General features: G+C 41.3%; 1 protein-coding gene across 7 annotated transcripts; it reads left to right on the forward strand.

Annotated features, from left to right (window-relative positions):
• The first annotated feature begins 3,000 nt into the window (after window positions 1-3,000).
• TMEM196 (transmembrane protein 196) lies at window positions 3,001-21,512 on the forward strand. 7 transcript variants are annotated; one of them, XM_064167009.1, is made up of 6 exons: window positions 3,602-3,691; window positions 9,534-9,647; window positions 13,961-14,017; window positions 15,861-16,115; window positions 17,969-18,042; window positions 20,600-21,512. In XM_064167009.1, the coding sequence occupies exons 4-6, from the start codon at window positions 15,861-15,863 to the stop codon at window positions 20,604-20,606; spliced, it is 336 nt and encodes a 111-aa protein (XP_064023079.1). In that variant the 5' UTR covers window positions 3,602-3,691; window positions 9,534-9,647; window positions 13,961-14,017; the 3' UTR covers window positions 20,607-21,512. The 7 variants fall into 7 exon arrangements, with proteins under 7 accessions (XP_064023073.1, XP_064023074.1, XP_064023075.1 ...); XM_064167003.1 differs by lacking the exon at window positions 9,534-9,647 and having other exon boundaries at window positions 3,001-3,709; XM_064167004.1 differs by lacking the exon at window positions 9,534-9,647 and having other exon boundaries at window positions 3,001-3,703.
• Window positions 21,513-22,401: the final 889 nt, after the last annotated feature.

Genomic DNA, 22,401 nt, shown 5'->3' on the forward strand with positions numbered 1-22,401 from the left:
TCACCTCTTGAAACTGCAGTGATTTATTTCTCGCCTTCCAAGCAGCCATAGGATGGCTGCAGAGTTTCACTTTCCTTCATAGTTTACTTAGTCTGAATTAGATGTAACGGCCTGAGTTCTGAAGTAACGCTATAGACTACTCTGATGCACAATAAAGATCTTTGCAGCACTGTTTCAGAGACACATGGAATTAGGAAGTAAATAAACTCAACCACTGTAACAGGATGCATTGAGCTGTGAACTAAAGAAATGTTACATACAACCAGTCATTTCCAATGGAGAGGCTACAACCTTCTTAGTGTCTCTCCTTTTGGTCACCAGAGCCACAAAAAAAGGGATCCAGCAAAACCAGATCTTTGTGCTCTGATTTATGCTTCTTCATTGCCAGTACTATGTCATCCAGTTGCCCTTCATCCCACTGTGTGACTAAAATTGTTTTCTTGTGAGCCACTTTTAAAGTCTCCAGTGATAAAAAAGAGAGAGAGAGAAAAGAATTTTCCTTTAAAGAAGTCAAGAAGAACAAGATTGATGACTTCTGTTCATGAATCCAACATTTTAAATTAAAAACTCCAAAGCCCTCATGGCTCAATTAATTGTACTTTGGAGATGGAATTTCACTCTTTAACTTTCTGTTGGTCCTAATGAAAACTTGCCTGCACATGGACTTTTTTTCCCCCTAGTATTTCATCGTAATAGTATTGTTATGGGAATCACAAATACCAGCAACGTTTCAAAACCAGCTAGCTGAGAAGTAAGCAGTTAAATAACTCTAGAAAAGAGTGCTTTAATGCTGTAAAGATGCATGTGCTGAAATGTATGCATGAATAGTCCCATGTGTAAAGTTAATTGCCCAGACCAACACATAATGATGATGCCACACCATAGTACAACTAAACTGAAGTGATTACAGAAAAACTGTACCTTTTCATTTTAAAACTACAGTGATTAGAATGTTCCATTTCCTTCCTGTCTTTATTTGAAAGGGCACAAGACAAAAATAACTCCCACAGCTCCTCCTGGGCAAGTCTTACTAACTCTGACTGAGGTCTTGCTTAGTTCTTCACCTCTCTGCAGTCTGCAGGTTAGGAAGCATCACCCAGAACACTTTCTCTCCTGCCACTTGACTCCAGCATTGCATCCCTGGTTTAATAACTGTTGTATGAAATGATCTCCATCTACGATGCACTTTTCACAAGGTCTCCTTCCTCCCCATCTTTCAAACAACTTATTATGACTGAAGTGGAAATGTTACATAAAACAAGATGCTTATGGAGATCTTTCTGTCACGTGAGCTACATCTTGGTAAGGCAGGCATTCTATCTGGCTGCAGGTATGAAATATATTAATTATATCTATTACACAATTCCCCTCTTATCACCACTGGGGTTTATAGTCGTGGTAAAGTATACCCTGAGCAGTAAAATCATTGCACTTTAACACACTTGAACGTTTATAGCAATCTGACATAATAAGGATACTGTCATTGCAGAAACACCTTCCTACACCCATGCGGGTACTTGCAAATCTGTGATTTCTCCATCCTCCTACATAAATATAGTAGCTTAGGAACTTTTATGCTGTGCCTTGATTTTTTAATGATAGGAGATGTCAGGTACCATTTATAACACAAGAGATGAAGAGGGGACAATTTGGCTTTAACTGTAAGGTAGCTTTTGCTTAGATGTAGCCACGTCTTCTGCTTCTGTCAGCTGAGAAAAGTGTGAGAAAATGTGCAACAGCTAAGTTTTAAACTAAAAAGCATGAAGATCCTATCCTAGGATCCCTTTCTCTCACTCTCAGATACCTAAAAATCATAAACAGCTTAAGAAGACAGACACTGATGCCAGTGTAGCATTGCTCACATCAATTAATCATGCAAGATTTCTACATATGAAAACTAAACTCTGTCCTGTATCAGTGGACCAGATATTCCCAAGTGGATATAATGCCTGCATACAACTTGTTCTCTTGCACTTTAGGAAGTGCTCATTACAATGGGACAGTGGCTCAATGGTTGTATCCTCAAAGCACAAGACTTGGAGCCCAAAGAAATAAGTTCAGTCAGGATCTTATTAATCTCATGTTCTTGCCTCCAAACTGCACTGTCAAACTAACGGATTAAGCGTGAACTGCCCTTCTGGATTCTGATGCCTGAGTGCAGGATTTCTGTGCAGGTTAAAAATTCTAAATGCCTAAAATGAAAATAATCTTGCTTAGAATGAAAAAAAAAAAAAAAAAAAGGCACCATGTATGTAGACAAAATTAGATAAACCTTGCAGGATGCTTACAGTTTTGAACCAGAACCTAGATTTTGGGGATGTAATTGCTGAAGTAGCTCTTTTGTCCTCTTGTTCAGGTAAATGTCCAATCGTTGGTGATCCATACTTAGGAAAGCCAAGGTGCTAGATGGGGTGTTTATGTGTCACCACTTTTTGTAACACATTTGGGCTGCAAAACTGCAGTCTGAGTGGTGAAGCATTCCCTGTCCTTGAACCACAGGGAGAAAGGTTGGTACCAAGCAGTCCAGAACGGCTCAAGGAACAGCTCTGGATCTCTCCTGATATTTTGCTTTGCTGCTTATTTGCTTTAGGACTGACACAGTTCTAGTCATCGTCAGAGCAATGAGAACGGCACCAGCAGTCACCTATTTTGGCAGTAGTGTTTTGGAATCTGTGATTCTGTGATTTGGAAGAGACCAGAAAGTCATGCCATGGTGAGCCATTGCATCCAGTCCTTTTACAGACGCAATAGGAAGACGGACTTGCTTCTGAATTTTGACAGCAGCACCTGCTTGGAGGGAGGCCAGCGCAGACCCCATCGAGGGGCTGACCTGTCACGGCAGTGCTGCACGGCGGCAGCCAGCACCTGGCGCTGCCAGGGCTCCTTGCATCCCACCGCCGGCGCACTCGGGCGCGGGACGGAGGAGGTGCGCCACTCGGGGCAGCGGGAAGGAAGGAGGACCGGAGGACGGTGCCGCTGCCTTGTGGCTCCGGGGCGGGGCTGCCGTAGCGCCTCGCCTGTGCATTGGGTCTAGATTCATACATAAATATAGCCGGGGTGGGCTGGCCTCTCCCCCCACCCCCACCCCAGGCAGAGTCGGGGGAAAGAACTACGAGGGGGGGAAATAAATAATAAAACAAAAGGCAGTGAGGTCATTTCAATGAGAGCGCAGGAGGCGATCAGACACGGTCGGCTCTCTCGGCGGAGGCGCAGCCCCTGAGCAGCGCGGTGCTGCACACACCGGCCGCCGCGCTGCCCGCGCCGCCTGGCCCCGCCGCCGGACCGGCACCTTGGAGAGCTCCGCGGCGCCGGGGCCGTGCTCGCTGCCGGTGCGGTGCGAAGCTCCGCGGGGCCCGCGGGCAGCGGGGCCGTCCCTCGGCAGCGCCCCTCGGCAGCGCCCGGCGGCCGCGGATGAGCCGCTCCGCCCCGACTGCCGGCGAAGGAAGAAAAGTTTGGGGGCGACTTGGGGCGGCGGGAGCGCCGGAGGAGAAGGAGGATGTGCGGTTTTCCCGGCTGATCGGGAAGGAAGGATGACCGAGGGAGGATGTGCACCAGCAGCCAGATCATCGGGAGCCTCCTAGTGCTCTCCGTGCTGGAGATAGGGTTAGGGGTGTCCAGCGTGGCCGTGGGGGCGGTCAGTTTCAGCCTGGTCCTCACAGAGCATAAACCTCAGCTGGGAGACTCTTCTCCGGTATGGAGCGGGGTGTGTGTACGTTAGCCATTTCACTCTCTCTTTAACTCTTTATGGTGATGATCAGACCGTGCGAAGGCATCCCCCTCCCCTCCTCTCCCTTCCCTTCCCTTCCCTTCTCTTCCCTTCCCTTCCCTTCCCTTCCGCGTGTGCATGCTGCGCCGAGAGCCTCGCCGGGTCCATCTCCGATGTGCATGGGGAAGAGTCTGCATACTCGTGCGGTGATGGGGGAGGCATGGTGGGGAGAGAGGTGTGCAGCGGGAGGGCAGAGGGAGAGCTCTTCTTTCTGGCTTCTTTTCATTTTTCAATTTTGCCGAGAATAATTGAACTTTCTGTGAACCCACTCTCACACCTGGGGAAGCCCCGATGCCTCAAGTGGAACATGGGCCATAGCTTACAACCCTTAAATTAGCCATGAGTTTTTGCTTTTTAAAAGAAACAGTCCTGTCCTTGGTGACAAGACTGTTAAAACGGATTTTAAAATAATGTCAAGGGTATTTCAGCTGAGTTCTGAGCTCTTGGAGGAAAAAGAGACCAAAAAAATTGGTAAGGAAAAGGAAAGATATGTTCTCCTGATCTGGGAACCAGGAGATTCTTGTAAAACGAGGGGAGGGGGGGGGAAGCCAACCACCAATAAAGGGTTAATGGAAGCAGTGCGTTCACATCACAGAGCATTTCTCACTTCTCTCTTTTTTTCTCCCAGTTTGAGATATCCATGTTTCTAGGGGAAAAAATTCCTCCAAAAGATTATTTACATTTACAATACAATGAGTAGGAACTATTAAATATTCAGCCTAAACATGAGTGGGCATTTTTGAACTCCAAAGCTGGTTTTGGCCAGCTGCGATTGTACAGCAGCATTTCTGAAAGGATTGTTTGCTTTGCTTGAGATAAGATGATAAATGCAAAGCACTCTTGGTTATTCATCAGTGTAACCTCCTGTAATTTATAGATTCATTCTGACAAAGTGCTCCATGTAATATCCTCACTGTCGATAATTATTAATTATTGACAACAGTCACAAATATTTTTGGCAGCATATAAACAGACACATAATTCTGTGCTGCAAAATGGGCAGGTGAGAAAGGAGAATGAAGACCAAATAAGATAAGACAGTGGCCAACTGTCTTATCAAAATCAGTTCAAAGAGGGAGGTTTCTCATCAGTGATGGTGAAGAAAAAAGATCGCTCACAAACGTGTCTATCTGAAGGCTCCATAGCAGAGGGTGATATGCTGGGTTTCAGTCAAGTCAAAGAGTTTTGACCAGTCCAAGAGATCTATGCAGTGATTGCATTATGTGACAGCATTGTCATAGTTGATACCATTTCATGACTATGCAGATTTCCTGCACAACTGCCTCATTCATTTTTATGGGTTCTGTTACCCTAGAGCTTGTACTAGCTCTATATTAAGATTACATTACATTGGATGTTGGTTCTAAAGCAAGTCAAATGTAGAATTGGAAGGATGTAAAGGAGTATACAGAAATAGCAAAGCAAAACTGATATAACAGGTGGTTGCATTAAGAAACCATCAGTCTGGCTGATTTCAAGCTGTTCATAGGCAGAGTTTTAGAGAAGAGCAAGACAAAGGGCAATTGCATGATTTTATAGATGCTTATAGAAAATTCTCCCCATATGTGAGTGCAGTGACATGGAAGAGAACCCAAAAGGACTTGTTGGAAACATAACGAGTGAAGGATGACCACCACCAGAGCCAGTAGTAACAGGCATCAGCTGCTAGGAACTGAGCAAACACTTGCAGGCTGGGTAGGCAAAGAGAAGCCACAATGAAACTGTAAAGTGGAAGCAAGCAGTTTATGCTTCCTGTAGTAAAGGACATGAGATCTAACAGTGATAGTCAGAGTGGAATGACATGGTTATAGAAGCTTACTTTGCCTCGAATCACAAACCTTTGTTCTAAATTGTCACCACTAGGGTACTCTTTGTACCACTTCAGCAACTCCAACCCTCTGTTAGGTTGAGTTGCTCTGACTAGAGGACTAGCAGGTGAGACAAAACAAGAAAGGGGACAGAGATCTGCCATACTGCAGGGTTCACAGAATCATAGAATCATAGAATCAACGAAGCTGGAAGAGACCTCCAAGATTATCCAGTCCAAGCTAGTGCCCAGCCCTAGCCAGTGAACCATACCATGGCACTAAGTGCCCCATCCAGTCTTTTCTTGAACACCTCCAGGGATGGTGACTGCACCAACTCCCTGGGCAGCCCATTCCAATGGCAATGCTTAGGGCTGTGAGGAACTAGGTCTGAATTAAGACAACTGGAGAAAGATTTGTTTGCATAGCCCCTGGAATTGTCCTGCTACAGAAATGGCCTAAAAGCCACCTTTCTGCTCACTGGATCTTTCCATGAGCACACATTGCTTTTATTAAGGAATTCTTTTAATAAATTATGTTATTTTTTTCAGTTCATACTCTTTTCCATTCAGAAATGAACATCAAGAAAAAGAAATGGGCATTAAAGTACTACTAATGCTTTGATATGTTAGTATGCAGAATGCTGGAGTTAAGTTTAACAGTGTCACAGCTCTCGATGCAATGTACCTAGAAATACACTGAAAACTTTTGCCCCTGCTCTATCCTTTTATGTGGGTGGAACTCAGCAGAGGCCCAAGTTCATAAGGAAATAGATGAAGATAGAATCATCATGGAAACCTTAACCTGAATTCCTAAATTTTGGGCATCTTAAAATCATGCACATTCTACCTCCTGTGCTTGCCTCCATTGAAGCTTTGCATTGGATGCACATTAGATTTCTTCTCAAAAGAAGGTTGATGTTCTTATTGTTCACTGCCTCCATTCAGCCAGGTAGTTTACTTATGTACCTAACTAAAAGCATGTGAATCCCACCGATAGGATTAGAGATACAAGTCAAGCATGAGCTGAAGTGCTCTGATCATTGCATCCTCTGCATTATGTATAAGCAAGCCAGGGAAAGTGGAATAGACAAGAATGAGGAAATGGAAAGCCCAGACATTGTCTACATCAAAAATGCATGGAAATGGGAAAGCAGTTTCTAGATTTGTTGTTCTTGTTGGAGTAACTGGATTGAGGTAATAAGAGTTGTTTAAAAAGTAGCCAAAAGGAAACAGCTGAAGGTGTGGCTGACTTCTCAAGTTATCTGGAGCACGCAGAGACAGTGATCCAATTTATTTTACATCATATCCAACCTATTCTTCCTTAAATAGACCACAGCTGCTAAATAACTACAACAAACAAACAAACAAAAACCATAAAAGTCAAAATCCAAAATAAAATATCAAGGAAAAAGAATCAAACAAAAGAAACAACCCCTCTGAACAAATACCAGTCCCATACAATCTAAGGTGAGCACGATGCTGCTTTCTGGATTTTCTTTCTGTTTGTTAGGATTGTATTGGTATTATCTACTTATCTACCCCATGGGCTGTACTCAGTGTCTCTCAAATGTCTTCCCCCTGCCCCCTATAAATTAAGGTATCTTTCTGGAATCACCATTCCAATTCACATTCATGAATGACAGCATCCAGAGCAAAGGTTAAAATCATAGAAATAAAAAGAAAAGAAAATCAGAAGATAATTCCCAAAGCACTCACAGGTACTTTTCAAATGGTCACATACTCTCCCACTTAAGTTTAGAACACAATGGTTGCATCACTGTCACTATGAGTAGTGGGTATGTATTCATAGACATATATAGATGGCTCTAAATCTCATGTATTCTGAAGGGGTGAATAAATTCTTGCTATAAATGAGATCTCTTCACAGAAAGAGAAAGAGAATGAGAGACAAAATCCACATCAGTAGTCACATATACCATTTATCTTAATATGCACTGATGGCTATGCCCCTCCAGAGTAATATTTGCTTCCTTATAAAGACAAATATCTAAATGTATTTCAGAGATAAGCACTTTCTGGATGTTGGTCAGTCTGTCTGTAGGGTTGTTTTCATGATTTGTGATTTTAGCACAGTGGAACTGTGCCTGCCCTTGAAAAAAAATCTACATTTATACTTCAACTACAGAAATTTCCTTCAATTTGGCATTATTTTATTTCTGTGGCTTATTTTCACCCAAGGCTTGAAGGAAAAGCAAAAGGCTCAGACAGTATGGAGCTCTCCCAAAGCAAGATTTCAGACAGCTAAATCAACGCTGGTGGCCTAAAACTTTAAAACATTAAATTTTGCATCTAGTTTCTGCTCCTGCCAAGTTTCTTTTGGAAGTGGTAGTAAAATCTTATTTATTTCCTTTTTCAAAAGAACAGTGAAAAAAGAAAAATCACACTGCTGTTTAGCATGTAGGCAACATGCAGATGTGAGCCTATTTTATTTTAACGTGCTTCCATCAACCTGCCCATATTTCTGGCTGGCTCCTCTTTCTGATGAAATGAATTGCAGCACCGTTGGTGAGCTCAGTGAAAGATGGAGAAAGTTCTGTTACCTATAGGTGAGGGAGAATGTACCAAGCGTGGGAGCTTCCTGCCTTGCATGGATCCAGGAAAATTCACTCCAGCTGGGAAGTCTTTCAGTAGGACTTTAGTACTCTACCAGTATAGGTCTTTGTTCAAACACTCCAGAAACAGAAACCAATTTGGAATCAGAATCATAGAATCAACCAGGTTGGAAGAGACATCTAAGATCATCCAGTCCAACCTAGCACCCAGCCCTGTCCAATCAACTAGACAATGGCACTAAGTGCCTCAGCCAGGCTTTTCTTGAAAGATGATCTATCCAAGGAGACTTGTCATTCCTGGGTTGTATTTAGGAGGATCTGTTGAATACAGACTGGCTTAAGTATGTGATTAAACATTTTTTCTGAAGAGAAGATTTTCATTTACCTGCAGGGAATATTCTTTCTCTTTCTCTCTCTCTTTCTCTTTTCCTTTTCCTTTCCCTTTTTCTTTTCCTTTCCCTTTTTCTTTTCCTTTCTCTTTTTCTTCTTTTCCTTTTTCTATAAAAGCAATCAACAAAAAGCCAACAGAAGAGCCAAGAAAAAGTATTACTATTTAAAATGTATTATCTAACAGGCCCTAAACAAGTAAATAAGTGTTGTTATTATTTAAAGTCCTGAGAATTTGAGTGTTCTGGGTTTTTTTTTTCCAAATGGCCAGAAGCTATTTTGAATCTCTGGTGGCAAGGCAGACTTGCAGATTCATAGACCCACTTCTAAATTTGAGTGTTTCTAAAAACTTTTCCCCATTCTTAAAACATCTCTGCAGATTTAGAACCAGATAAATGGAAACACCATTCACAAAAGCTAGGGTGGAATTTAATCTGCTTGCACCACCTGACTAAACAGCACACTGCCAGGTCAAGGTATTAGCTCAGACAAACCATGTCTCACTTTAAATAGCAAAGCCCCCCCTCTCAGTACGACAGATTGGATGGGATGTGGAGTTGCAATGCCATTGCACCTGGCTCTGGGTCTGGATGACCTGCAGCCAGCTACACACTCCTGTCTCCACAACCCCTCAAATGGGACAACAACATCACTAAACGTTTCCATCCTACTTTGGAAAGATGATTCTGTTTCTCTGCAGAAGTAATGGGCAACGCCACTACCTGGACTCACTCTTTTTGACCGTTATAATTTTTCTTTAGCTTAATGCCTTTGTTTTCATGCATGGATTTATGCCTGCATTAAGTAAATTTAATCCTTTTCCCGAAAGAACTTTGAAGAAGAGTTAAAATCAGAGACATCTGCTCTGCTTGGTTCACCCATTAGAGATTTCAGCTATTTTCTCATTTGGATGGAGATGAAGCAATGAAATTATTAAACAAAATGGTCCTTTCTAGACATTATTCATTTCAAATTCCTGACTATTCTCATGTTTATATAGTTTTAGGGTGAAACATAGATTTTCTGGTTTACCACCTGACAAGAGAGTACAGAAGTGAAGCTGTTGATTCTGTTGTGATGGTTTCTTCTTTCAAATGGAGGATTACTTGAATAGGTATGATATGCTTGCATTTTAACTCTGTGCATTCAAATTTGGCATCATTTCCCTTCCACCACTTCATCAGATACTGATGGATGTCCCAGAATGCTGGAGGGCTTTCCACAGAGTATGTAATGTGGGATGCTTCTTTGTCATGACCAGTAACTAGGGATCAAGCACTTCTTATATTCAGCAGATTTCCCCTACTATTTTCTTCAGCCTCTCTCCAGAAATATTTTACATGTTTTTCATTTTCTCAAGAGAATTCCACTCAACATTGCTTTTGCCTCCTCAAAATAGAAGAAAGGAAGGGTCCTATTTATTTCTTCTTAGTTTCAGTGCAGAAAATAAAATGATTTCTTTTTTTCTTTTGCATGCTGGAAACAAACACATCTTTGGCTCTCTGCAGATATAATTAAAATGGAATCATTTTTACAGACTGCCAGTAAGAAAGTCACCTTCTTCAAGGAGAAAGTGAGAGGCCAAGGAAATATGAAATAGGGATGGATCCAAACCACAGAATTTGAATCTAAATTGATGTTTCAGCCTCCATACCAAAATCTCTGGGATGTTTGGTTCTCAGGTTCATTTCAAGCACACACTTAATACCATGGTTTGTTCAAAATAAGCATTCCATTTTCTGGGAGGTCTTTGGTTCTTTGTTCCAAAGTTCAACAGACCAGAAAAGAGATTTTGAAACATGCATATTGAATATAAGCAGGCATAGCTGCAGTGTGAGCAGCAAAGACTCCACAAATGGACATCACCTTGCAGCCACACAAGTCTCTTCCAACCTGGTTGATTCTATGATTCTATGAACTGTGACTCTGATAGGTTCCTGGCAAACCTTCACTGAAAAGGGGACCGAGGCAACCACAGCCCACTGACTCTGAAAGTACCTTTTGTGCTTCATACCATCTTTCTTTGGATTTTTTTTTATCACTAAAATGTGGTTCTGCCCCTGTCTATTATGGGTTGATTCACTCAATCAATCCCTGCCACCTCTGCTAGTCTCGACAAAAAAACACCCTGAATCACAAGAGGCACGAATACGTTTGCAACCAAAAGTAATCCCAGGAGCAATGGGAATTGGATGCAAATAATATCCTGTGTAGGTTTTTTATGTTAGATTTTGGTTCTTTTAGCCTTTTGTGGTTTTTCTGATTGACAATAATTAAAATTAAAGTCCAATAGTGAAACAAGTCCCAGTTGAAAGTCCTTCTCTCCCAGGGCATTATTAAGAGCTTATTAACTTAACTGATTAAGTGTTTTACCCTTATTTTCCCCATGGGTGTGAACACTTCAATGACTGATCATTCTTTGTAACAATCTCATCTTCAGTGATATATTTCTATTACACTCCAAATGTACAGTATTGAGAAACAAACAAACAAACTTACCTATTCTCTCAGCTGTGAATGTAAATCATCAAATCTCCACATTTTAAAACTAGTTAACATACACTTGGTAAAACTGGAAACTACTTTTGACAGTGCCTTACAGATACCTTCTGTAAGGTTCCCAGAACTCATACATTTCCCTTTATATAACATTTTCCTTTCAATTCTACTCAATCACTACAGAGAGAAATTATTAATCAAATTTATCAATTCCAACTGAATATAATTTAATTACAGTGATGTCTTCAATATTTTTCCCCCTGAGGTTTCTGCATCCATATTGAGAAATGCAAAACTCTGCATGTGAAAATCTGAGGCATCTGAAGGACTAGAAGACAATCTGCAATGACAGGACTGGGAATGATGCTTCAAAACTTCACAGAAAGCCTAAGTGAAATCTTGCAGGTGTAATAGTTATGATCTGGAATCTCCTTTGCCTCTGAGAAAGGGGCAGAGGGAGCCTTACCCATCAGTTTTCTTGTTATTCCAATGGGTGAGTTCTAGTAGCAACTGGCAGCAGTATGTCCTCAGCCATTTGGTCTCATGGCCTACAAGGCATAACTCTCTCCATAATCAGATTGGTATTAAGTCCTCGTCCTTTGCTTAGCACAGAAGTAATTAACATACAAAATGTAATCATATTCATTGTGGGGAATTGAGACATGGACCTACTCAAGTAGGTCCAGAGGGTCACAGAGATGATCAGAAAGATGGAGTAACCCACTCTGTGAAGTCAAGCTGAGAGAGCTGGCATTGTTCAGCATGGAGCAGAGAAGGCTTTGGGAACACCTCATAGCAGCCTTCCAGTACTTAAAGTGGGCCTACAGGAAAGGCAGGAGAAGACTTCACCAGGGAGCGCAGTGATTGGATGAGGGACAATGATTTCAGATTGAAATCTGGGGGTAGATCTAGACTGGATAGAAGGAAGAAATTCTTTACTGCAAGGTTGGTAAGACATTGGAACAGGCTGTGTGGATGCCCTGGAAGTGTTCAAGGTTAGGTTGGATGAGGCTTTCAGCAAACTGATCGAGTGGAAAATGTCTCTGCCCATGACAAGGGGTTAGAACGAGATGATCTTTAAGGTCCCTTCCAACCTAAACCATTCTTTGATTCCATGATTTAATGGGCCTAACTCAGTGTAAAAACACATCTCACCTTCTGCTTAGTTACATGCATGAAGTAATTTAGTTGGAGGAAGATAAGCTATGTGTTTAAAGCACCTCCTCAACTAATATACAGAAGTTGCAAAGTTTTTGAAGGGAAATGAAATGTGATGCGATATATTGCAGGGACCCTGACAGATGTATGGAAATTGCTTTCAAATGTTGTCTCCTTTTCATTTTTCCATGTAACAGCCAGGTCTGTTCTGAGACTTAATCCTAAATCCAAGTTGAGCACAGCTTGCTGGGGATACCATCTCAGTGCAAAAAGAATGTGAAAAAAACCAGTTTTGAAACTCTAAAATCACTTCCTAATAGAGGTATAGGCTTAGCTTTACTGAAAATAAGTTTAGGAGGTGTTGAAAAAAATCTTTTGAGAGCATTACAAACATATGGAGAAGGCATTATTGCCTTCACACAACCCCTGTATTTCCTATCATGACTGCTCCCTCAGGGAGTGTTTGCTGTTTCCCTTATTAAACTTTTCTGTGGGAGGAAAAAGAGCCATCAGAGGACATTACTGGTCTTTGATGCAGGTCACTCAAAAGCATTAACATATACACATATCAGTTTCTGGTTTTGTTAATTAGGTTTTTGGTCCAATGCTTGATGCAACAATTAACAGATTGGTTTGTGAAAGGGAGCTACATGAAAAAAAGTACAGATATCTGTGTGCCAAGGAGGATATCTGAAATAGGTGTTCCTGCATGCTCACTGCAGCCACACAAACAGATACACTTTACCCACCCCCCTATGCTTAAGAAAATCACCCAGACTAGACTCAGCCGAGCTGGAAATTAAAGAATAAAGCTTTATATTTACAGCTTAGCACAATATACAAGGAGACATTTACAATATATATACAACTATAGATAGAAATATGCAAGTTAATAAAGTAATACAGAAACACAACAGCCCTCCCAGAAACCAGAGTCCCCAGGAGGGGCTCCCAACCACCCTTCTGTCTCTTTTCCATCCCTCTACCTTATCCCAGACTTTGCCTTACATTCATGGTGAGTTTGAAGAATTGGCTAGAGGATTAGGAAGCAGAGGGATTAGTTACACAGACAGCAGGTGAAAGAGAGAAGGAAGGCAGCCAAAGCCAGAGAGCAGCTCTGTTATCTATATTTGTGTTCTTTTTTTTCATACATCTCAGCAAGCCTATGAGTGAAACAGACATCACCACTGATTCATTTCCACAGCCTATAATCTAATTCTTCTCACCAAAATATCCCAGCTATGCCAAAACTAGCACAACCAGCACCCATGGAGGTGACTGAATGGCATTCTTGCCCAGAGTTCCACCACCCTGGGGACAAAAATCCACATGTGATCCCCCAGTGATTCAGATGGCAGAAACAGGGCATTAAGTGGACAACTGGATCTCTGACTGTTGCCTTTTCTGAGAAAGAGAGTCAAAAGGCATCTTTTGCTTGCAATAGCAGCTTGGGATTTTTCATGTTTTGCCTACCCAAGCAGCTTAAAAGTTTTGGTTTGTTTGTTTGTTTCTTCTGAGTAATCACCCTCAGTCTGACTTCTCATTCCCATTTCTTCTTCTTGGATAAGTGTGCTTATGGTTGGGTTACAACTTCCTGAAACAGAAGAGTTGTGATAAAAATGCTGACAACTGTAACCTGCTGGTGTGGTCACTACTACAGCCACAGAGCAGGATTTACACTTGAGACATTTAATGATGAAATAATTGCCTTTTCTTTGTTGTTTTTTTTTTTGTTGTTTTGTTTTGTTTTTGTTGTTTTCTTCCTTGCAGTTTCTACTTTGTGGCATATGTGGAATACTGTGTGCCAAAAAAAAATCTGGACTCGTTGTAAGTTTTTCCACTGCATATATAACACCTGAGTATTTGAAAGGCATACTTATCTAACTCCAGCTCCTTACTGGGGGCTTGCTCTGTCCAAGGCTTTCTGATGAAAACTGGAAGTCAGCATTCCAAAAAAGCAATAAGCACTTTGGGTTAATCGAGCCAAAAAGGCAGTTTCTGAGATGACTTGTTTAGCTCATGTCTGTTTAAGCTACACATCACTGTTTATTCCTGTCTGGATAAATTTGAATGGAAAACCTCCTGATACAAATTTAAGCCAAGTCAATAAGAATTTCTCTGATAATGTCACTGTTTTGTATCTTCTCTTGTTCAAAACCCAGCATCAAGCTCCACCTCATTGAGGCTGCTGCCCAAGTTTGATTCTGGATATCATAGCTGTTTGCTGTTTAAATAAGTTAATTTTGCAATCAGAATCATGTATAATGCAGTTCTTAAGTGATGGTGGATGTTTTCTGTCTCCTCTGAGAATCATTTTTCTGACTGCAGCAAAATGGTGTAGTACTTCACAAGTCACAGCAGAACTTCATATTAAGGACATGATAATATTGTAAGCAATATCATGTTATAGACATGGCAGTATTGTAAGCAATATCTGGCTTAGTTTTCTATCAGTCTGATTATTCTGCTGTGTACAGATGGGAGTCAAGTTAAGCCAATATAAATGTGAAGGGAAGATAAACTCTCCATCAGATTATCTCTCAATATTGATGAGTTATTCTGAAGCCTGTTACAATGGCAATCTCATTTCCTGAAGCATGTGGACCATAACCAGTTTCTAAGGGCTATCTGCTCTGGTGGTCTCATGGAGCAATCCCTTCCCAGTGGACTGCAGCATAGAGCCTGAATCCAAAGTTTCTGACAAGATTCTCATCCCAGCTGTGTAAAGAAGTGGTCTCCATAGATGGTTTCTACCACAAAGGTTTAAGTACATATAGAAAGCCTCATGGAGTAAACATCAAAGGCCTGTCTAGATCAACATCTGACAGTCAAATAGTATCAAGGGGAGTGAACAAGACAGTAGTTTAGCAGTGTCTCCATAATAATGTCTTTTGCCCTTAAGTAATTTGTAGTTCAGGGACCGAGGTGGCACCTGTGTGCTTAAAGTGACAGGAGATCTTTACACGTCTCATTAATTGCAGCCTGTTTCACATCCTTGTGAAGTTCTGTGAAACATTTTAACTGAGTTAAAAATAAACAAACAAGCAAACACAGGCACCACATCGATCTGCCGTAGAGCTGCAGCACAGATTTCTCTGTTGGTTCTCTTGCTTCTTTGTCCAGCACGTTCACTCTGAACAAAGTCTCCACAAAAGCTGTAGAAAACCTCCAAACTGCTGACTGAACAAATTAGAACTGAACAGGAGGCAGAGTCAGATGGCACAGAAAGCAAGAGATTCACTGTGAACACGAGGCGTTCACGCCTGAGAAGCGATGCAAAACTGCACAGCTGAAATGATGACACTCTGCAATGTAACCTTTTTGAATGAAGCCCTGGAAATCAGAAGAATTGTGTCCTGGTAGTCCTTCTGTTGACTTGCTTTTTAACATGATCGCCTCACGCCGGTCGTGTTAAACTCAGCTTTATCTTACACGCAACATCAATCTCAACTCTTGTACACCAGAAGGCAGTGGATTCCCTCAGAGCTCTTTGGGAGCCGAGGGAGATAAAAGCAATGTCTGTGCAGTACTTTTCAGTCCGTGATGCTACTAAACCTTTGAGGTATAGTTAGCTCCATTTTTTATGTGAATGAATCTGTCTCTTGAAGATGTTACTATGACATAACCTCTCTTGTTACTGTGACATAACCTCTCTTGTCTCTCCTGACAGATGATACTTTTCTCTGCCTGTTGCATCTGTGGACTAATCGGAGGGATCTTAAATTTTCAATTTCTTCGTGCTCTGACAAAGAAGTCGTCTGCTCTCTATTCTTTGCATCTTGCCTCCATGTCTCTTGCATGCATTGGAATTGGTGGTTGCACCCTTTCTTCATGGCTCACTTGTCGGCTAGCCAGCTATGAACAAAGGCGAATGTTCTCAGAAAGAGAACATTCATTGCATCACTCCCATGAAATGGCAGAAAAAGTGAGTTGTGTGTCCTCCCTTCTTTGTTCTGCTGCTCCTAAAATGCTACCGTGTGTGTTAATGTTTACAACTGGCAAGAGATGTAGTCAGTTTTCAGTTTGATATGAGAAAGAGCTTCTGGGAAATGAAATGCCACCCTTCTCTGTAAGCTTTATTATTTTGCATTCTATGGAGCTGTTTTTAGGTACTGTGTATTTGCAGTACATCCATTTCAACGAAGTACATCCATTTTCGACATAATTCCATTGTATAGCTGTTCAAAGGCTTAGCTGCTAAATATAGCACTTCATAAATAATTGGAAGCCTTATTAATGTGGATTATCATGTATTGCACAGTGAAAAAGCACAGAATGCTTTCTATAACCACATCATTGCATGCTCCCAGGACTAAATCAATTTCTTCCTCTCCCAAGTATTCAGCTTATAAAGTAGGCTATTTAAACACCAAAGCCACAGTTCACAAACCTGGATGATTAAACCTAAGGATGTAAGGGTGTGTTTAGGTACCTAAATGAAACTGATCTGATGTGCTACAGCACTGAGCATTTACTACCTTTCTTTGTTAGAAGGAAGCTTACCAAGATCTATAGGTCTACCAAGATCTGCTAGGTCTATATTTAAGTGCTGAAACTTAAGCTCCCCCAAGTAAATCACATAGGGCCAAAAGAATGAATCGCATAGAAGCTTGAAATCCTCCTTGTATTTACAGATCTGATTAACATTTGAGGATTAACATGTTCAGTTACACCTTGTGTTCATGTGACTTCATATCCAAGGCCTTTCATTTGAGAAATTAGTTGAGAAGGGAACAAAGGTCAAGTGGACTCTCTAAACCTCCAGGTGCAAGTTTGCCTTACGGTGAAGTTCAGCAGTCTGTGTCATACCGACTGTGACGTCTGAAGAACAGAGTGAGGATTCATTGACTTAGACTTGTAGAATGCTTTCAGATTCTCTGACAAAATATGGTATAGCACTTAACTGTTCATTAACTAAAAATTATTTGGTGCTATTCTCTGGTTTCTTAAGTGAGATAAGATTCTGAGTAGAAACATATAGCTCTGGAGATGTTTGAAACGTGGTTTAAAGAGTTAAATGGTACAGGTTACAGTAGAAACAGAAAGCAGAGTGATAAAATCAAGAGAAGAGATACCATTTCCCCTCTCATTTTCAAATGAAGCAGAATTCTGGCAAGCTACATTGGCAAATATGGCCATGGCCTTGCAGATGGTAGGCTATGTTGCCTTTCAGAGATGCTCTTGCCTTATCAAGGACAAAGATGAGGCCCATTTAAGAGAAAAAGAGAGAGGAGGAGAAAAAAATAAATAGCCCAGGAAGACAAAATTTTCAAAATAGAGACAACTGCCAATTCTATCAATTTGGGCTGAAGGTGACCATGTATAGCAGCAGTTCCTAGCCTGTTGATCTACTGAGCTTTCAGACACTTAGCAATGAGGATTGTCAAGTGCCCATGTATCCTGGGTGAAGTGCTATGATTAATGTGTACCGCACATGCTCAGCAACTGTGGGATGCACCCCGCTGATAGAGGTCTCCCTGCATGTGTGTGGTAGAATCAAGTATGCATGCTGAGATGGTTTGACCTGGGACTTCTTAGACCAACAAGTCTGCGAACTGCCTGCTGTCGGCAGCCTGGCTCAAGGCAAGCCCCTTAAAAATAACAAAGAGTCCTTCAAAACTTGCATTAAAGGAGGCCCTGATTTCAAGAACAGCTTTAAACTTGTTGTATACGTAAAACTACTTTGTATATGTATACTGCTATACAGTAATATAGACATGTACTGCATGTGCATTTGTTTGTGCTATATTTATTGTATAATTGTTATATTTACATCAGAGATTGAGGGGTATTGAAATAACCGACCTGCCCAGCTGCCCGGTGGTTCCCCCGACACCAGAGTTACCTCCAAGGTACGCTGAACACTAGGGAGCTACCATGGTGTTATGTCACTTCAGGAAGGGCCACCTCTAAGAGGAAGTCATAGTTTCAGCCAACCCATGTTGGCTGATGCTGTGATGTCACTCTGAGTCAGGAATGGCGCTTCCAAGTAGTGACATAACTCTATGCGGTGAATGCTGCAATCTGGAAGTAAGTTGAGTATTTGAAATATTCACCCCAGTAACAGACATCCAAATGCTCCTATTTGGATGTTGCCACCATTGACTCGCTCTGCTTCTGATCTGTGTGCTCCTTCATGTCTTGAATTCAGCAACATTTTATTTTTAATGTATTAACCCTTTTAATTTTGGAAGTAGAAACATTGGGGGAAGTACATGCTTTTTGCTACTTTCAGAAATGATGATGATGTTCTGATAGCTGATGTCTGTAGAGGATCCAAGTGACAAATCTGACAAAAAGAAACTTAACCTCACTCATGAGTAGCCTTCTGACAGAGCATTACTATCAACGTGGCTGACTGATAATTGGTAGTTAATATTAAATGCCTTCGATAGTTTGGGTCCCTTTCCCAGCTGATTGCTATCTTCACTGTAGATACAAATAAAAGGTTTGGGCACCTACAAACAGGCAAAATGCAGTGCCCTGTTTCAGAGTAGACAACCCCCAAACTAGGATCCAGAGCCCAATGTTAAGTATTCCTGTTCCTCTTCAGTACATGAGGAAAATAAGGCACCACACACATCCGGCACCATACAAACACAACCAACACCATCACTTGCTAAATGGAGAGCTGGGTGGCAGGAAACACTGAACATTCAGTAAGCTTACACACCTGGTTTTCTCCGAAGCTTAAAATAGTTTCAGGAGTATTAATTGGTAAGGCTACTTAATTTAATGGCCCTATTTGCACTTTACAAAGAGGAATAGGACATCCCTTCTCTTGAGAACTGTGCAGGGAACAATTAAGTCTCACAATCTACTTTAAAACGTAGCTGATCGGACCTAAGAGAGGAGGCATCAGTGTTGCCACTTTAAATTCTGAGTTCTGGTCTCTGCCTCCCGAACTATTTATAAATCAAATACTGTGGATGAAAATTGAAGATTTTTCTTCTCCTTATCAAGAAGAAAAGAAGACTTTTCTTCACTTTACCAAATGAAGGATTTTCTTCTCTTTACCAAGAACCTCAGCTATGATGCTACAGAGTCAGGCTCTCTCTGTTTTCTTTTTAGCCCAATGATTCTTGCTTTTCTTTCCTCATAGAAGGACAGATAAATTCTTCTTCTTCCACGTTTCCCCCAAGTGTACCTAGGAGGTGGAAGAGGTGAATATAACCTTTCCATGAAGAGAAAATCTTCTGTTTCTCATGCAAATATTTTAGAACTAGTCTGGCAGTGGCACCTCTGTTTTATCTACCTGGGTTTTTAAAATGTTAGCTCAGTCTGTGTTTTTATATGTGCCCATCCCTTTTGGCATTGTTGGATGTTCTCTAGGATCTGTCATCAGACATAAACAGCAGACAACTTCATTTCATTGTATCACAGTATCATCAGGGTTGGAAGAGACCTCACAGATCATCAAGTCCAACCCTTTACCACAGAGCTCAAGGCTAGACCATGGCACCAAGTACCACGTCCAACCTTGCCTTGAACAACTCCAGGGACGGTGACTCCACCACCTCCCCAGGCAGCCCATTCCAGTGTCCAATGACTCTCTCAGTGAAGAACTTTCTCCTCACCTCGAGCCTCAATGTGGTATGAATTAGGCAAATGACTCCTCAGGATAAGGCAATTTCAAGCATAAACTCTGTGTGGATTTGCAATCTTGAAGGTTGGAGAATTGCTTAATGAATGTAGCCATCTCCAGGCTTAGACAGCTGCTAAGTAGGTGGTGTTTGGATTGCAATTTTAGAATTAGAAAATCTAACTCCAAACAAATGGTGGCTTAGGTGCCCTAGGAGTCTGACTCATGGTCAGGTCAGCTTATTCTGGCATGACTCATGTGCTGCTTCAGCCACAATTGCTGAATTGCTAAAAATCTTAGTCTGGCATAATAAGGGAAAACCCAAATCAGTCCTACCCCAAGGCAAGCAGTCAAAACCCTTAGATCATCTTTGGATCTAGAACTATTTCCCAAGTGTCTATCTCAGATCGCATCAGATAGCATCTGTTTGTAGCACAGCATTGCAGAAAAAGGTTTGACTGGAAACAAAGACTTAATTACCATCTCGTTCCTTTGTAGATTACCACACAAGCTTGAGATGATGCACTCTCAGAGGACAGTGTCACAAAATCTGCACAGATGCCATCAATGCTGTATATGTTGTCTGAGAGCAATGTCCAACTCAATCAGTATCACTGAGCCTATCAACTTTCAAATGTACTTCATTTGCATAGGAAGAAATGTGAATTTTTTTTTTCCCTACAGTGAGCCTTATCAAGCTAAATAAAGTTTTTTGGAGGGTTTGAAATTAAGAGTTTGTTAAACTTTTATCAAAACCTTATCTAGCTGAACTTCAAATACCAGAAAATGCTTGCAATATTAATCAGTGTTTTCTATTCTTGTTCCAGGAAATGACAGACAACCTAAGCAATGGAGGCCCACATCTGATTTATAATGGAAGTGTATATTAAAAGGATTTTTTTAAAGTTCCATGGAAAGAAGTGGGCTTAGAATTTTCTTCAGGAAAAAATAGACTCCAAGAAATTGAGCAGATGGAACTACCTTAGCTTTTACAGCTCAAGAATCACGACTGCAGAGCAGCACAGTTGCATTTCTCTTTTAGAAGGATGTTCCAGATTCGTCTCTCCTAAACATTTTGTGGATGTACAGTATTTATTCACTTCCTGGCTACTCTCTTTGGGTTGTTTTGGGGGTTGATTTTGTTTTGGTTTGGGTTTTTTTTTTTTTTTGTCTGAATAACTTTTCAAGACTGTGATAATATTTGAAAGAGACATCTCAAGGCTCTTCTTCTAATGAAGTCTCAAAAACTAGAAAAAAAAAGAATTAAACTAAACCACATTCAGCCTGGTCACAGGATTCCTAAAGAGAAGAGGAGAGGACAGAGGAAGGATGGCTCAGGGGAATCATTTTCTCCTCCCCACTTGGCAGCATCTGGTGTAATATGATGGCTTCAGATCATATGGCACAGTACCAGCAATACATCTGCACAGCCCCCTCCCTGCATCCCGAATGCATTCAGCCTCAGTTTTCCCAGTAGATCGTATCAAAAAGAGTACAAATCACTCTTCCAAGAGGCTCTCATTTCACCTTCAGAGTGTATATGGACAGTGTGCTGAAAACAACACCAATGTCTTTGTTTTGAAAGACAGAATGCTCTAAGAACGCCATAAATCAAAGAACCTCAACAATGCCTTGTTGTAAAAAAACAGAATGCAATTGTAAATATTTCCAGTTTGTGAATGAAGTCTATTTCGTAACTTGTTCATAAAAGATGACAAATAAAGGGAAATATAAACCAGATAGTTCAGAGAGTTCTGCTGGAACTTTTCCTTATTAGAAAGATCTTCCAAGACTGTCGTGCCCACAGTCTTGCATAACATGCTGAAAGGTTCCTAAAGGAGTGAGGCAGACTCAGAAAAGAGAAAAAAACAAAGGCTGAACAGAAGCATGGCCAAGCTCAGAACATGCTAGCAACTCTTCACATCCACCACAGAGTTCAGAGTCTGAACAGAAGCATGGCCAAGCTCAGAACATGCTAGCAACTCTGCACATCCACCATAGAGTTCAGAGTCTGAACAGAAGCATGGCCAAGCTCAGAACATGCTAGCAGCTCTGCACATCCATCATAGAGTTCAGAGACTCTTATATCACTGTATATGTTAAGGTAACAGCTTTACTAAGGTTAAGTCTCTTACTTAAACATCATGCAGATTAGTTGAATGGTTATGCTTGTGAGTCAGAAAGTGGCCCACATTGTAAGGCCACTCTCCGCTTACCTACTGCTCTTATTTCTTGATGCACTAAGATGTATATTATGTATATTAGCACTTTCTAATGAGACTGTGAAACTTCACAAAGAACATAAATACCACCACAGCAAAAGAATCAAATGTTAATGCATCTCTGCTCAAGGAAAGTGCTCCCCTTTTCAAGTCCTATCAGCCTCTAGACTGTCTCATCTCCTCCATTCCAGCTTGCTTGAGTTCTTTATAGATCCCATTCTGTCCAGCTTCATGATCCTCTTCCTCAGCAGCAGGAAACATGGGACATATCTGTCCCCAGTACATGCTTATTCTGGGAGAAGTATTGCTGCAGCTCTGGACACAGTCTGTCAAGAAAGGACTTCTGCCTCATGGCCTGCAGTTGCCAGTTGCATATAGATTGAAGAAATCTGCACTGGACATAGAAC

The sequence above is a fragment of the Pogoniulus pusillus genome, chromosome 28 (assembly GCF_015220805.1).
Source record: "Pogoniulus pusillus isolate bPogPus1 chromosome 28, bPogPus1.pri, whole genome shotgun sequence".
Taxonomy (NCBI): domain Eukaryota; kingdom Metazoa; phylum Chordata; class Aves; order Piciformes; family Lybiidae; genus Pogoniulus; species Pogoniulus pusillus.

Excerpts from the sequence above, each read along its gene's own strand:
- TMEM196 (XM_064167003.1), top strand. The coding sequence starts at position 3,545 with ATGTGCACCAGCAGCCAGATCATCGGGAGCCTCCTAGTGCTCTCCGTG. Across the intron at positions 3,710-13,960 it reads CGGTATGGAGCGGGGTGTGT|TTTCTACTTTGTGGCATATG; the intron begins GTACGTTAGCCA and ends TCTTCCTTGCAG. Across the intron at positions 14,018-15,860 it reads AAAAAAAATCTGGACTCGTT|ATGATACTTTTCTCTGCCTG; the intron begins GTAAGTTTTTCC and ends CTCTCCTGACAG.